Here is a 17527-nt window from a genome sequence, read left to right on the forward strand (position 1 = left end):
AGTAGATACTAGGCCTCTTGATCCAATTAATAATTCTTCCTGGGCTATGCCCTTTGTCCTGCTTTAAATTACCAAGCGTATCTACACCAGTGAGCATGCCATATGGAGAATTCTGAGAACTGAAGTCCATATATCTTTAAAATTGTTAAGGCTGAGAAACCCTGCCCCTTTGCTTCCTGTTGTAAAGAAATGACCACTCCCAATAATTCTCAATATTCCTTCTTGGAGCAGGAATGTCCTTCTGAACCAACCTTTTTGCTCATTAGAAATGTTACTATGGAAAAGAAGGTTGAGTTATTTTAAATCAAATCTGCATTCTAGTAAGCATGGTTACTACATTAATAAAAAGTAATATAATAGAAGTATGTTTATAAAAACACCAATTACCATATTAATGGTAGAGATAACCTAAATTCTATTTGTCTCCCTTCATATGAAGCTTTACTGTAACCAAATACACTGCTCAAAAAAATAAAGGGAACACAAAAATAAGACATCCTAGATCTGAATGAATGAAATATTCTTATTAAATACGTTGTTCATTACATAGTTGAATGTGCTGACAACAAAATCACACAAAAATTATCAATGGAAATCAAATTTAGCAACCCATGGAGGTCTGGATTTGGAGTTGCACTCAAAATTAAAGTGGAAAAAAACACTACAGGCTGATCCAACTTTGATGTAATGTCCTTAAAACAAGTCAAAATGAGGCTCAGTAGTGTGTGTGGCCTCCACCTGCCTGTATGACCTCCCTACAACGCCTGGGCATGCTCCTGATGAGGTGGTGGATGGTCTCCTGAGGGATCTCCTCCCACACCTGGACTAAAGCATCCCACAACTCCTGGACAGTCTGTGGTGCAACGTGGTGTTGGTGGATGGAGCGAGACATGATGTCCCAGATGTGCTCAACTGGATTCAGGTCTGGGGAACGGGCGGGCCAGTCCATAGCATCATCAATGCCTTCGTCTTGCAGAAACTTCTGACACACTCCAGCCACATGAGGTCTAGCATTGTCGTGCATTAGGAGGAACCCAGGGCCAACCGCACCAGCATATGGTCTCACAAGGGGTCTGAGGATCTCATCTCGGTACCAAATGGCAGTCAGGCTACCTCTGGCAAGCACATGGAGGGCTGTGTGGCCCCCTAAAGAAATGCCACCCCACACCATTACTGACCCACTGCCAAACTGGTCATGCTGGAGGATGTTGCAGGCAGCAGAACGTTCTCCATGGCGTCTCCAGACCCTGTCACGTCTGTCACATGTGCTCAGTGTGAACCTGCTTTCGTCTGTGAAGAGCACAGGGCGCCAGTGGCAAATTTGCCAATCTTAGTGTTCTCTGGCAAATGCCAAACGTCCTGCACGGTGTTGGGCTGTAAGCACAACCCCCACCTGTGGACATCGGGCCCTCATACCACCGTCATGGAGTCTGTTTCTGACCGTTTGACCAACCACATGCACGTTTGTGGCCCACTGCAGGTCATTTTGCAGGGCTCTGGCAGTGCTCCTCCTGTCTCTCCTTGCACAAAGGCAGAGGTAGCGGTTCTGATGCTGGGTTGTTGCCCTCCTACAGCCCCCTTCACGTCTCCTGATGTACTGGCCTGTCTCCTGGTAGCGCCTCCATGCTCTGGACACTACGCTGACAGACACAGCAAACCTTCTTGCCACAGCTCACATTGATGTGCCATCCTGGATGAGCTGCACTACCTGAGCTACTTGTGTGGGTTGTAGACTCCGTCTCATGCTACCACTAGAGTGAAAGCACTGCCAGCATTCAAAAGTGAGCAAACCATCAGCCAGAAAGCATAGGAACTGAGCAGTGGTCTGTGGTCACCACTTGCAGAACCACTCCTTTATTGGGGATTTCTTGCTAACTGCCTTTGCTTTCCACCTGTTGTCTATTCCATTTGCACAACAGCATGTGAAATTGATTGTCAATCAGTGTTGCTACATAAGTAGACAGTTTGATTTCACAGAAGTGTGATTGACTTGGAGTTACATTGTGTTAAGTGTTCCCTTTATTTTTTTGAGCAGTGTATATTGACCCAGGGTATGGAAGACGGGAAGGAGAATTCCAACAATAGTTTAGCTCATTTTCATTTGCTTAAAGTTTTTTTTCTATAATTACCTGAAGTTCTTTTATCCAAAGTATAGCATCTTCTATATTTTCTTCATTAACTTCAGTAAGTCTGTCTTTCCAGGCTATTGCTTCAGCATCAAATTTAACAAAGTTAAACCTGGTTTTGTTTTGAAACTGTTCCTGTAAGAAATCATCTGTTGAATGATTTCTCTGAAAGAGAAAAATCATATTCCCTTTGCCCACCCACCATTTCACCCTGTCATCCTATTTGAGAAGCAGTCAGTTGTGGGGATAATGTTTTATTTCTCTAGCAAATATGTATTAAATGTTTTAGAAATTGTAATTCTGCTATCTCTTAAAAATATTGTCTACCTGTAATCTAATTTTCTCTATGAGGTACTCACAAGAAGTTTGGGGGTTCAGCATTGCCAGAATTCCCACCCAGCATAGCAAATTTACTTACCTACCTACCTACTTACAAAATTTATTTCCCACCCATCTCATATTCAACAACTCTGAGTGGCTTACAACATAAAAACACAGAAAGCATTAAAGCTCGTGGTGGGATTCAATTTTTTTTCCAGCGGTTCTGTGGGCGCGGCTTCGTGGGCATGGTGTGGCTTGGTGGGCGTGGCTTGGTGGGCATGGCAGGGGAAGGATACTGTAAAATCTCCATTCCTTCCCCACCCCACTAACCGTTTCCAGCTCCGTTCTCCTATCCAGGGTAACAAAAAAAGACCCAGCTGATCAGCTGGGACTTGGGAGGCAGAGAATAGATGGGGGCGGGGCCAGTCAGAGGTGGTATTTGCCGGTTCTCTGAACTACTCAACATTTCCACTACCGGTCCTCCAGAACTGGTCAGAACCTGCTGAATTCCACCTCTGATTAAAGCCATCCATTATAAAATCAGTGTCAACATAGCAATTGATGACCCCATCACTAGAGAACAATAGATGGGGAATGTCCTAATTTATTGTCCGCCAATAAAATGGACTTAGAAAATGTCTTCCACTTGGAGGGAGCTAGCAGAACATTGATGTGGAAGAATAAGGTTCTAGCCCAGTTCTAACAACTCCAGGGAAGATTGGAAAAGATTCCACTCAGAACTAATTCCAGGCAGCACATATTCAGTTAAAGAGACCAATAATAAAGGTAGTCCTCAACTTACAACCACAACTGAGCCAACATTTTTGATGCTAAGTGAGACAGTTGTTAAATGAATTTTATCCCATTTTATGCCACAATGGATCAGTCAGTTAAGTGAATCTGGCTTCCCTATTGACGTTGCTTGTCAGAAGGCCGCGAAAGGGATCACACGACCCAGGGACACGCAACTGTCATAAATATGAACCAGTTGTCAAGTGTCTAAATTTTGATCATGTGACCATGGGAATGCTGCTATGGTCATAAGTGTGAAAAACGGTCATAAGTCACTTTTTTCAGTGCCGTTGTAACTTTGAATGGTCACTAAAAAACTGTTGTAAGTCTAGGACAATCTGTGAAAGGCAGCTTCCTAGATTCCTTTCAGAAAAAGCCAGTCATCAGGACACTTCACCAAGGCAGCTGTCACTCACTCTTATGAGCTGATATATTTTCTCCTTCACCACAGGCAGTTTGTATATCATAGACTGAGATACATCAATGAGGATACAGATGTGGTCTTCTGTGACATCTCCAAAGAGAGCTCGGCTTCCTTTCTTAAGGTCCTGAATTCTATACAAGAATACTTTTTTACATGAAATGAAAGGCATAGCAAGAATGATGTCTGAAATGCTCACTTCTCAGTATCTTAACACTCCTACATAATTTTATTTTTATTATTAATTTAATACAAAGGACAGAAGAATGCCAAGTAAATCCCTTTAAGAAAGACAAAATAAATATTACTAAATAAAGGACATTTTAAATTGGAAAATAAACAAAGATTATTGGATAACTTGAAGAAAGGAATATAATTTCAAGGCTATATAGAGTTCAGGAGTTAGAAGTAAGTTAAAGCAGCTGTCAATCATTGAATTGGGATTACAATTCCCACTATTCTCAACAAACAAGACCTAAATCATCAAATGAGAATTAGGAACTGTCAGATTGTAGGCTTCTTATTACCATGTAACTGTGCCATCACATTCCCTTAACCTAATCTACTTTATGGGATTATTGTGAGGGTAAATTTCTTTCCATTGGCTTTGAACAAAAGCGGAAGATAAACAACATAAATAAATGCAGATTAAAGCTCATGCTGGCAGTTTTAACAAGGCACTATTCAGAGTTTCATTATTATTACTTTATTAACATACATCCCATAAATATTGAATAAATATTCAATATTAAAGAAATAATATTTGCTTTTAGAAGCTCCCTGGTAACTCTAATAAATGGTTTTTAGTTCAAATTTTATTCAAAAGCTCCAAGATTAAAAAAATAAAGTAAGACTTGAACAGTCATTATTTCAACATGATGCAAATGTCTTAAAAGAGATGTATGACTACATTGGGATCAGTGCTTCTAGAACCTTGGCCATTATTTTAGTAAAACATATATGTAGAATATGGGCATTACAGAATAAAAGTGATGTTTTTGCAGCTGAATTTCATTAAAAATAAAATATTCGGTTTGAAGGTCATGGAATAGAATTATGCTACTCCAATGAATCTTCATAAATGAATATCTATCCACATTTGATATTGCAGTTAGGAACACTTAGCATTGCCCATGCTCAATTTTTAAACAATCAGAGTACTTAACACTAAATATTAGAATACTTGGGCATTTCAAAAAAAAATTTAATAGGCTACATCAGTCCTTTTTTCACCACAAATCTGTCTTTAGAAAAGATATTATCAGGATGCAAACTAACCTTTCTTCCATCTGATGGAGGGCATTCTTTACTTTATTTTCAAATTCCTTGAATCTTTCTTTATTCAAATGTAAATGAATTATAGACCCATCTTCCAAGACTGACTGTATAAAATTGTTGCAGTATTTGGCATGGATTACCTTTTTATTTGTCTCCTAAAAGAACGAAGATTTCTTCTGTGAGTATGATTTCTTAAGTCTGCTCAAGCTTTAAAATCAGTAGATCTAAATGGGTTTGAAATGAATTCAGCTAAGTGGTGTATAACAGGACAAGAGAAACAGAAGCCTCATCAACTTTTAATCAGCCTTGTCTCAGCCAATGCAATTTAAATACACTGAAGTACAATCCACTATAGAGACAGGGATGTTGTGAATTATCATCTAGCACAGGGTCCCAACCACGTCCGGTCCGTGGAACAAGTCCTACCGGGCCGCTGGTTTGCTTGGCGCCGCCATCTTGTTTTGATGAAAAAGTGCTTCCGGTGAGCTTTTCCAGGTAGAAAGCTCACCGGAAGCACTTTTTCATCAAAACAAGATGGCGGCGCCCAGCTGATGTCAGTACCGGGCCGCGCCATAAAAAAGTTTGGGGATACCGGGCCGCGGCATAAAAAAGGTTGGGGATCACTGAACTAGCATACTAGAGACAAGCCCACATAGATCAAGAATCTTGAAATACAGTTCTCTTTACTGTGCGAAGGGGATGGAGGGAAAGGAAAAGGCAAATTCTGTAGGCAATTTCTTATTTGCTTCTTTTCTGCAATTGCATTGCTTTCAACGTGTAGAAGAAAAAACTAACTTACTCTCTGAAATTCATCTCCATTCTCTTGGTTATGTGGAGGGGAAGGATAGGCAAGGAAAGATTGCCTATGAAAATTGCTTAGTTTTTTAAATCCCCTCTCCGTTGAGACCAGAGAAATTGGAGAGAAAGGGATTTCAAGAGAGCAAAGTGTTTTGCATAGCATACCCACAGCTGCCAGCCCCAGGCTATGACACAATCACATTGTGTTCAAGACAGTAAGCAGGCACCCAAGCATTCCAAAGCAGGGAAGTGGTTAGGAGGCAAATAAAAGCCAAAGGTGTGAAACTGAGTAGTCTTGTCTCTTTCCAGCCAGAAAGCACAGCCATATGATTTCCCACTTAGTGACCAATTTTCTTAGCGGTGGAGTTGCTGGTCTCCATTAGGGTTATTCAGTGAGACCGGTATATGGACAGAGATGCTTCTGCCTACAGGAAGCAAATAAAAATTTTCTCCCACTACATTTCAATATCATATTGGGGATTCAAACCAACTGATTAATGTATACAAGCAGTCCTCATTTGATATCCGCAATTGGGACTGGCAACTTGGGCACTGAATGAAACCATGACTATATATAATGATCTTACTTCAATTTTCCTTTGCTTTACAGACCTGTAAATGTGAGGATTGGTCACAAAGTTACTTTTCATCTCAATTGTAAACTGTGAACAGTTGCTAAATGAGATGGTTGTTATATGAGAACTATATGTCTAAGTACTTAACTTAGATTCCTTTATTTCAATGAAGCATTAAATTTAGCTATTATGGTCAGACTAAATTCCAATTTATTTCTTGAGAACAGTAATATAAAGTCATTCCAATGTGATGCTTGAGATGCTTTTTCTTTGAAAAATCCAGAATCAGTTTTGCTCAACATGTGAATACTTTGTAGAATCTAAAGGATTAAGAAAACAGCAGCCGTACTCTTTACCCCATTCAGACACAATTCTTAACCAGTTCTAAATCTTGCTAGGCAAACAATGGGAACCTGTAAGTAGCCAGAAGTGCAAATAAAGCTTTCTACTGTAGAACTAACAAAACCTGGAAATCTATTTGATCCCCAGTAACCCAGGGGTGGGATTCAAAATTTTTAACAACCAGTTTTATGGGCGCGGCTTAGGTGGTAAGCGTGGCTTGGTGGTCATGTGACTGGGTGGACATGGCTTGGTGGTCATGTTATTGGCTGGGTATGGCCAACTCAATATCACTCACATCTAGGCACGCATCTCCTCGCCTGGCCTCTCATGACTGTGGGGATGCTGCAACAGTGTGAAAAATGGTCATAAGTCACTTTTTTCAGTGCCATTGTAACTTTGAATGGTCACTCCACACAAGCAAAGTTCCAGCAAAGGAGGGGGAAAAAAACTCCAGAGAAGTTCCAGAGACAGGAAGTCTAGTCCTGCCAAGAATGTAATAAGGGTTAACGGAGAGGCAGTTTCTGTAAGCAACACCAGAATGTTTCCTTCCTGCCTTCCTTACAGGATTAGGCCAGTAATTTCTTCTAACAACTGGTTCTCCGAACTGCTTAGAATGTTAACAACCGGTTCTAGCGAATAGGTGCGAAGTGGTAGAATCCCATCCCTCCACTAACCCACCCCCAACTTCACAAAAAAAGTAGAAAATTATAATACCACAATGGAAAGATTTCTTACAGCATTTGTCTGTAGAGATTCATCTTCTGGCTTGGTTTTTATATCTACAATTCCATTTACATGACGAAAAGCACTATCAGAAAAAGCTGTAGGTATGGTCAGTTTCTGGGCTTTCAAGCCATTCTTCTGAAGCCACTCTCTGGAATTCACAAAATCTTTTACTTCTGGCTCATATTCTGTATTATCCATTTCCTCTGCTGATATAAAAATATTAATAAATAAGCATGTGCCAATATTAGTCTGAAGCTATTGTATGACTTAATTTTGAATGGATATATTTGCATACACGTTTATAGTACATGACTAATACATTCTTCTTTCCTTAAAAACATTACTACTTTATAGGTAAGTCGCCTCTGATCTGAGTCAATTCTTAGTCACTATGGTCTTTTGTAGGTCTATGTAATTTTCTTAGGTAATAGCTTGTAATGTTTTGCAACTGGCTTCTTCTGGGATTATGACATGTGGTAGAACAAAGGTCTTCAAACTTGGCAAGTTGAAGACTTGTGGACTTCAACTCCCAGGATTCCCGAGCTAACATGACTGGAGGAGGAATTATAGGAGTTGAAGTCCACAAGTCTTAAAGCTGTCAAGTTTGAAGACCCCTGCTGTAGAGATTTTGTGGCTAGGCAGGACTGCTGTTCTACTGGACATTGGAATGAGATAAGAAGAAAAAGCAGCTCACTTTTGGCCTTGAAAGGCAGCTGTGTTGTCATGAGACCGATGAGCTGAGCTGACTGCATTCAGAGCTGCTGTGGGGAGATTTTGAGTAAGCAGTTCAATTGGTGCAGCAACATATATCAGTGTTGGAGTCTCTGGGAGAACATCAATCTACTCAGTAGCTATAGGACATGGGGAAGGAAGAAGCGGGACAGGAGACTAAAACTATGTCACCTGTTGTGAATGGAGAAGCTGGAGAGAAGTTGGAGAGTGAAGTGTGCAGTGCAAGGCTATAGACCAGTTAGATGTTTTAACAAAAAACATGCAATTCATCTTCACTTTTATTATTGTTGTTATTATTATTATTAATCATCACACAGTCAGCCAGATGTGCAGACTGGGTTTGGTGTTTTTGTCTACCTATCGAGTCCTTACCTAGGACCTGGGAAGATATTAGATTATAGATCTAGATTCAGATGGGAAGCAAAGACTCAGAGGGATGAGCTCCACCCAAGATTCTGGAAGGCTGGGAAAAATCCATGTGGTTGCAGGTGACAGCTTCACCCAGACATAAAGGGGACAGAGGGAATTGGCTACCATTACAGAAACCTTGGTTTTTGGGGACAATTTGGTAGAAGACCTTGAGAACTCCCTATGACTTGGCTGGTTTTACCTGAAATCTACTTCTGAACATGGGAACAAATAGCAGAGCTAAACTGGGGAAGTTAAGAAGATCTAGTTTATTAATCCCTCAGTGTACATACATATATACTCATTTACTGATTCAATAACTACTTATTTATTCAAGTTATGATTTTTCACTTTCACTTATTCTTTTGCTACACCTTGCCTCTAGATCTGGGTTCAACATAAGATCTCTCTTCTGTGGGAAAATTTGTTACAAAAAGTGACTCTAGCAGACTTATTTCCTCTGCTAAAGGACATTGTTAGTTAAGGAAGGAATGAACTGGACTGTGTCAACATTATTAGACTTTCTCCAGCTCAGCCAAAACATCTGCTCTGTGTAGGGGGAAGAACCTTTTTATTCTAGTATTTAGATTGCTTCTACAGATTTACAATTTGTAGATTGATCTCTAATGTATGGGCACATATTGAGAATGTTTTCCATCAAATTGTTCATAAATCAAGTCCTTTGCAATTATGTATTCATAAAATACCTGCCACTATTTCAGACTTGTCAAATTCTGTGAGAATTTTCTCAATCTGGGTTAAGATATTCTTGGCTTCCTCTAGTTCCTTCCAAATCAGGTAGACATCTTCTCTGACACCAGTTCCTGTATTTGAGGGAAAGTATAAAGACACAGAGAAAAGATTAGATAACACTGATGAAAGAGTTCCTCTAGCCTTTCATAATCTTTGAATATCGTTGCATTTGATAAGCCTAGGGCAGCTACAACAAATCATCACCCTTTTTTAAAGAGCTTATTCATGGCTATGTAATTCTGGGGGGCCAATTCTATGCTGGATTTGTATTTCATGAAAATAAATAAAACCTATTAATTTCAGAATTATCATACTTCAGGACATTATGCAAAGGCCTAGCTCCCTGGATTAGCTTGGAATGCTTAGAAAGGTGGAAGGAAAGAGAAGAGGAGGAAGACCAGTAGCAAGGTGGATGAACTCAGCGTGGAAACAGCTGGAAGGCCTAACGTTGGAAGATCAGAAAGACCTTTTTAGGGATTGATTATCATGGAGAAAATCTATGTCAGGGGTGTCAAACTTACGACATCATGTCGGCATCCTTCGCAGGGCCGGTATGTGACGCATCCAGTCTGCAGGCCACGAGTTTGACACCCCTGATCTCTGTGGTCCCTAGCAGTTGACACTGATTCAATGTCACATAATCATTAATTTCATTAATTACATATCTTTCTCTGAATTGTGCTCAGAGCCTTTTATAAAAAATATCAAACATTATTTTAACATGTATTTAACAAGTCTCAAAGTTGGTGAAACCACCCAGACATCTAGATTATTCAAGCATGTTCTCTTAAAACAATGGAACTGGGAATAGAACCAAGTGATGGAAAAGGAGTATCACTGTTGTTGTTTTTTCTTTCCCTGTGCAGCCCCATAAGCTGAGGAAAGTAGTATTGATAGGCCACACAGTTTTTCAAGACAGTATGGAAAGTGACTGCGTGTGCCATGAAGAGAAATAAATAGAAACGGTCCTCTCCAAGATTCTCTCACACAGGTTCTATCAAAGAAGTCCTTTCTATGAAGAAAAGGAGTCCCTTTAGACCAATTCTGAAATATCCGGTCTTATCGGGAATTAAGAAATGTCACCCTGTACTTCCCCGTCTCTATGGTGTCTTCTAGAGACCACTTTTGCTCTCTTTTAATGTAAATGTATCACCACCATTCATCCCAATGCTTCAAGTCTCAAACGCTCCCAAATGTGAGTATTACTGCAATGAATGAACAATTAACCCTCCTCAATGTACACAGCAGAGAAAAGTGCCAGACATGCAGGAATCATGAATGCAATATAATTAAGGAATCGAGAATGCAATGTAATTATGTTTATATAATGCAGATGAATGCTATTCCACAAATGCTAGTGCCATAAGTCTACCAGTCAATATAATATTGTAAAACTCAATTGGTCTCTCTCCCCACCCCCCACCCCCATTGAAACAGACAAGTCTTATCAGCAATGGTGAGCATTTTGTTGTGAACCTAAATGAATGATTTAAAAAACACTGGAAAAGAGTGTTTCACTAATATGAATAGATGAGCTATGAAAAGAACATTGTTTGGCATGCAGATCCAATGTTCAATTAAATATACCTGAATAAAATGCTATTCTATTGGCTTTGTAAACCAATCAGATTAAATATCAGCACCAGCTTTACATGGTGCAGTGACTATTTTGTTCCCTTCGGTGCCATAATAATGTCAAGTTTTATGATGCCGCAGTGGCACCGCAGTTAGTGTAAACCACGTCATGAACTGATTTGCTAGCCCAGCAGATTTCAGAGAGGGCCATATGTCAGAGATTTGGGAACAATGGGTTCCTGCTGTCATTAATATAAGTCAATAGAAAGAATGCATGCATAATTTTCATAAACCCCAGAACAATTCTAAGAGTAAAGCTATTCTCAGGCTTTCATTTTCAGTTTGCATTGTGTATTTTTATGTGTTATTGTATAGTGCCATCTCCTGGGACTTTCCTATATTTCCTTCATTTGAATGAAAACCACTGAAATGAGCACCATTTCTATATTTTTTAACAAATGAAAGGACATTTCATTTATTATGATTTTTATTAATAACAATAAATGAAAATAGGTACAATGATAATATTATTAATACATTTTTTCAATTCTGAAGCCCAAAGGATAATATATAAGTACCAGTTTTTAAAAATCTCTGTTTAAAAGAAAAAGGGAAAGCAATTAGAATCACTAATTCACTACTCTCATGCCATCTGACCTAGGATAAAATCAACAGAAATCAACATTTGATTCTGAAAAAAATAGGGGTGAGATCAGAGGTGTTATTCAGCAGGATTTGACCAGTTCTAGAGAACCGGTAGCAGAAATTTTGAGTAGTTTGGAGAACCGGCAAATACCACCTCTGACTGGCCCCGCCCCCATCTATTCTCTGCCTCCCAAGCCCCAGCTTATCAGCCCTTCACAGGAGAACAGAGCTGGAATGCAGGTTAGGGAAGGAATGGGATTTTGCAGTAACCTTCCCCCAGGAGTGGGGTTGGAATGGATTTTATAATATCCTTCCCCTGCCATGCGCACCAAGCCACGCCCACAGAACCAGTAGTAAAAAATGTTGAATCCCACCACTGGGTGAGATTATACAATACACAAGAATGCAACTCATATTCCAAAGAAATACGCTGATCCCACTGTATGAATGAGTGTGTTAATGTGTTTGTGTGAGCGTGTTACATTCCAATGACCATCCATCTCAAAACAATGAGTCTGCGTGATGTATAAAGATAAGGTGACCAACCGTCCTCCTTTAGGGAGGACAGTCCTCCTTTTGTAAGTTCTGTCCTCTCTCGAAAAGTGTCCTCCCTACATGTCCTCCTTTTTGATATTTGAAGACTAATCTGTAAATCTCCGTATTTGATCGATGCCGCTCTGATCCATTGTGTATGATGTGACATATTTGTATTTGACATGACAATTCGTCAAGGCTCGATACAGTGCGGCGAGACGCGATTATGAACCGCATGAGCTCCACACAGGAGAATTGTTTTGAGAGAGTGTGCCACGTGCAAGAATGCACCGTGCGCAAGAGTGCATCGCGTGCAAGTGGCTTTGTTTTTTTTCTTCAATTTATTTGTGTCCTCCTTTTCATTGTAAAAAAGTTGGTCATCTTAATAAAGATTTAAAATCAAGAGTTATAAACAGTAATCCATGGCACCCAAGGTAAAACAATAAATCTCAACCATAAAACCACATCAATAGCAGAACACACTTAATCTCAAATGCCTGGAGAAAATAGCCAGGTCTTTAGAGCTTATGAAAGGATACTATGCCCAGAGCCATCCAGCTGTCTGGGGAAGATGCTGTCACTGAGAAGACCTAACTCCAGAGCCCAACAAGATTATACTGTTTCATAAGGGGTGGGGACTCAAAGTGTGTGCCCTCTTGCGTAGATCTGGTGAAGGGAGAAGAAACATGAGCAGGATACAAATGCATAAAAGACTCTTCCTTAATTGCTACCTGTGTTGCAGAGAGTGGGAATTAGAAGGCCCAAGAGAAAGATTTTATTGTTCAGGCAAGTTCAAGTGGTCCTTAATTTGTCTTACAATCATGAAAGAAAGAAAGAAAAAATCACTGCCCACATTTGTTCCTTTATGCAAAGCATTTCTAGAGAAACAAAGCTACCCATGGGAGAATATGTAATTATCACAGAAGGCAGAATACTAAGTTTCAAGGAGGATAATTACACTTAAAGCCAATATTCGAGATAAATTCTCCTGCCTGGTTTCTTAAGCAACATTTTTTTTAAAAAATTGTCTTAACCAAAAGGATACAGATTAATTTGGGTTGAAAACAAGTAACAATGTTAATGCCTATTCAAAATGTTTAAATTATCTTTTGTAGAAGCGTTGTTCTTCCCTTTGTTTTTTGTTTTTTTGGGGGGGCTGGGGGTCTGGACTTAATTATCAGGAGCAGAGACAAGCTTTGCAATATTGCACACATTGCAAATGTCTACCTGGTTCTGACATAAGAAGGCATGGTTTTATATTATGAGTAGAAGTTGACACAAGTTCCAGTGTCATGAACTCTGTCTCCTCTTTTCAAATAACAAGTGATTTAACTTCCACTCCTGTTTTTTTAAGCCAGTATTTTCTGTGTTTTTCAGTGTATGGGAAACAAATTAGTCTGTACAAAATGCTATAAAGCAACTACACAGGAATTATAATTTAAATCAGATTGTATGGATTGATAGATTAGTAGATCTAATACCCTAAGTACTGTTTAATATTAAATCCAATTTAAATAGGGTCAGTGCCATTGCACAAGGAGGAGGCAAGTGACAAAACACGAACTCTTGATATCACAGCACATTGCCTCACAATTCACATATCTGCACCTGACATTGGATTGCAAATAGGAAAGAGCAGCATTTGCATAGCAGTGTCGTCATAGCTTTTTGCCAATGGCTATGATCATTGCATTTGTGGCTCAACACTGTATGATTGTCTGTGATTCATCATTTATCAATGTTTTTACAAATAGTTTTGAGAACTGGATGGGACTAGAAGAATTGTGTTTTTAAGTAAGATAAATTCTGATATTGAGCAAGGGTGAAAACAGTAATTAAAAGCTAAATTGGATAGGCTATCATAGCCTAAGTATTTACATACAGCAAACATTACATTCCCAAGACATATATTTCTTTATTAAAACTGAATGAATTGTGCAATAGTTTCCTGTCCAAATTTTCCAATCTTCTGATCATATACATTTTCCTATTTTAAACTTAAATTCAAGAATCTTGATATATATATATTTCCCTGAAAGCAAAGGTTAGAACATGTCAAAGCCAATTTCATTTCTATCACAGAAAACAAATAGTCAAATACCAATATTTACCACCTAAACACATAATCTCCTAAAAGACTTGGATCATCATTCCTCTCATTAACACTTTTCCAAGTTTGGATCCTCTCTGTAAACGTATCTCAAGAAACCTATACTTCATAATAAGTCATCAAGGGTATGGATTTCATCCAATAAATACCAGTCAACAGCTGCTATAATTGTGGGAAATGAACACCGCCAGCTGTCTTTATCACCATCACTGCTTACAGCTTAACTGCTTCTGAGATCTACCCAGAGTTCTCTTGAAGAAAAAGGGTTTTTTTTATCATCATCCTAATGACAGAACACAGAATTGTGTCAATAGCAAACCTAACAATACAAACTATTTTCTCTCACAATGCATACTTGACTAATGGGATTCATTCTCCAACAACACAGTAATGGCCAAGAATTAACAGTTAGGATAATTTGTATCAATGGCAGTAAACTAAGAACCAGATTTTGAAAGAGAGGGGGGAAACTAACACTCACCATAAAGGTCTTTGAAACACTTGGATAGCACAAATCTAAGAATGTTGGTGGTGGTTTGTTGTCCGAGCTTGTTGTTCAGTTTCTGAATATTTCATCACCAGACTAAGTAACATCATGAGCTAAACTTTGATTGAAGTGTCGTTTTAGTTCTCTTCTGCTTTTGTAGGTCTTATGTGGTCAGGTTGGACTGAATAACCATGTAAGACCTATAAAAGCAGAAGAGAACTGAAACAAGATACTTCAATCAAAGTTCCGCTGGTGATGATACCTAGCCTGGTGACAAAACGTTTAGAAACTGAACAGGCTCAGAGAACAAACCACCACCAGCATCTACCACCTGAGCTACAAATCTTTTCCACCATTTCTAAATCTAAGGACGTATAAATAATATGCATTAAAAATGAAAGTGATAATTCCTGATTATTCCAAATGAATAAAATCTGAACCTTTTCAGTAGTCATTTTACTTACTTTATTTCACTTTAGAAGTTTTCTACTCAACATTTAATTTATATACTGTGTATTGTATATTTAAAGGTTCTATATGTACTGGAATGACACCAAATGTCTGGAAATTTTTGTTTGATTCCCATATCTGTCTTGATATAGAAACCCAAGTCAATTCCCATGCATCAAATGGATAGCAAAGGCCCTTCACATCATATTGCCATCAATATGCTCACACCCAATCCTGAAAGCATTTTACCTTTGGAAACAACTTTGGTGAAATCTGCTTCCTTAGATATTTTGCTTGCTCACTATATAGTCATATGAGCTGTAGTTGTCCCTGAAGACTGATCCAAGCTGTTCAACTGATGGCTGCTAGAATTTAGCAAGCTGTCTTTTCCCTTGCTGCCCCTCATGGAATTATTGAACGTTACAAAATTATATCAAAAACAACTGGAAAACAAAATTACTGAGTCCTTTGAAAATCAGAAGTTCAGCAATAAATAAATGAAGCAGTTCAGGGTCACCATGTTGGTGTTTATTTAATGAACTATATTAAATAACATATAATTATTATCCCTCACATCCTGGACATAAACTGTTTTAACTCCTCCCCTCAGGACACCGCTATAAAACATTGCATGCCAAAACAATTAGACACACATTTTTTTCCCTCATGCTATCATTCTGCTAAACACATAATTACCACAGCACTGTTTTATGCCTGAGGATTCTAATCATGTAATAGAATTGTATTACTATTATACTTCTCTCCTTTCCTATTACCTACTCTTATTGGTATCTTATGACTATCACTTTGTAGGTTGTATCTTACGATTTATGATTGTATCTTATGATTTATGATTTATCACCTTGTCGCTTGTATATACTGACAGCTTTCACCCTGAAGACAAATTCCTTGTGTGTCCAATCATACATGGCCAATAAAGAATGTTCTGTTCTATTCTGTTCTGTTCTGTTCTGTTCTATTCTATATTGTCAGAAAAAATGTGTAGAATGTGTAAATCAAATTTCTGTGTTAAGGTGTTTAAACTACTCAAAGTCGCATCAAACTACAAGATAGGTGCTGAATAACTTTAATAATTAATATTTAGTCATCTAAGGTTCTATTAGATGTTTGATTTGTGCCATCATAAACTTTTTAGAAGAACAAACTACAACATTCTATTTTCTATTAGCATCAACACACTAAACTTTATGTACTCACTCTTTCAAGTCAAATATTTTATACCAACTTTATTTTCCACATTTTAAACAAAGTATGTTACAATGCAAATGCTGTTCTTTTTAAGCACACTGGAGGCAGGGAAAGTAAAATTAAAACAAAAGTGTTGTTCTGATCCCTTTTCTGCTGGTGAAAAGCTCTCACACAGTAATAACTAAGAATTACGTCATAACAACAGCAATAATGCCAGCTAAATGCCCAGGATTATTTGTATTCCCATTTAAAGCGTTAATAAGATGCAACATACTGAGCGTTTCTAGAAGACTACTACACTTTGTGGCTGATTGAAACCAAGCCACAATTCACTCATATAAAGAAAAGCACAGGAATATTTTTAAGATTTCTCAACCCATCTATTGAAATATAAACCAGATACCTAGACAGAAGCAGATGGAAAGCTTCTCTTTAACAGCAAAAGCCAGTAGAGAAATATAGTTAGATGTAGGAAATTATTAAACAGCTGCTGAGTCAAAATTAAGGGGAATTAGGATGGTATTTCTGTGAAGAGCTTCACAGTCCTGAATGAATGTTCTGAAGAAAATGAATGTTTGAAGAAAAAGAACAAGAAATTCATATCCTTTCTTCTTAGGTCAACTGTATGCCATTTTCCTTTTTTTTTTTTTTCACCTTTTCCAAGATCTGCAATTTAGTCTTGCGATCTGGGGGCTGGAGAAAATCAACCAAGCATGCAGAGTTAATTTATCCCTACCTGTGTGGGAAAGCTTTAATTTGCTTATTTATCAAATGGATTTTGATAAACCTTTGAGCATGAGCCCCTCACAAGACAGCTGATTATAAAAGGGAGAACAAAGATGAATAGAAGCAATAAAAATAGCATCAACCCAGGGGTTAGCAATAAATCAAAAAATATTTGGAGGATATTTTTTTTTAAAGAAAAGATTGTTGGGGATCATTTAAAGTCCACATCATCACAGTTACAAGGGAAACAATGGCACAAAAGCGGAAGAGTGTTCATCTACCTCTATCATACTGCAATACATAAAAACAGCCGCTTCAGCTACTCAGAATCAAACAGTGAAGGCTATGTTCAAACAATAAAGACCTGAAAAAGGAAAATTGACTACTCTACTTAAAGAAAAGAACATAAGTATTTTTGTTTCCACATGGAAACCGCTTCTGAACTTCGTGCTTGACATGGAAAAGAATGAAACTTGGATTCTGGGTTTTACAGATTAGACTGATAGAATTTTGTAGAAA

General features: G+C 38.4%; 1 protein-coding gene across 1 annotated transcript in view; it reads right to left on the reverse strand.

Annotated features, from left to right (window-relative positions):
* Positions 1 to 17527, reverse strand: part of VWA3B (von Willebrand factor A domain containing 3B) — an 86363-nt gene that overhangs the window by 43706 nt on the left and 25130 nt on the right. The window contains exons 10-14 of the mRNA XM_026666831.2: positions 9227 to 9343; positions 7389 to 7585; positions 4939 to 5093; positions 3656 to 3794; positions 2130 to 2261 (exon numbers count right to left, since the gene is read on the reverse strand). Coding sequence (XP_026522616.2) covers positions 2130 to 2261; positions 3656 to 3794; positions 4939 to 5093; positions 7389 to 7585; positions 9227 to 9343 — 740 coding nt within the window. The remainder of the gene's footprint in view (positions 1 to 2129; positions 2262 to 3655; positions 3795 to 4938; positions 5094 to 7388; positions 7586 to 9226; positions 9344 to 17527) is intronic.

This window comes from Notechis scutatus, chromosome 5 (assembly GCF_049901735.1).
Source record: "Notechis scutatus isolate UNSWTSFEM ecotype Mainland chromosome 5, rNotScu1.2, whole genome shotgun sequence".
Classification (NCBI taxonomy): Eukaryota; Metazoa; Chordata; class Lepidosauria; order Squamata; family Elapidae; genus Notechis; species Notechis scutatus.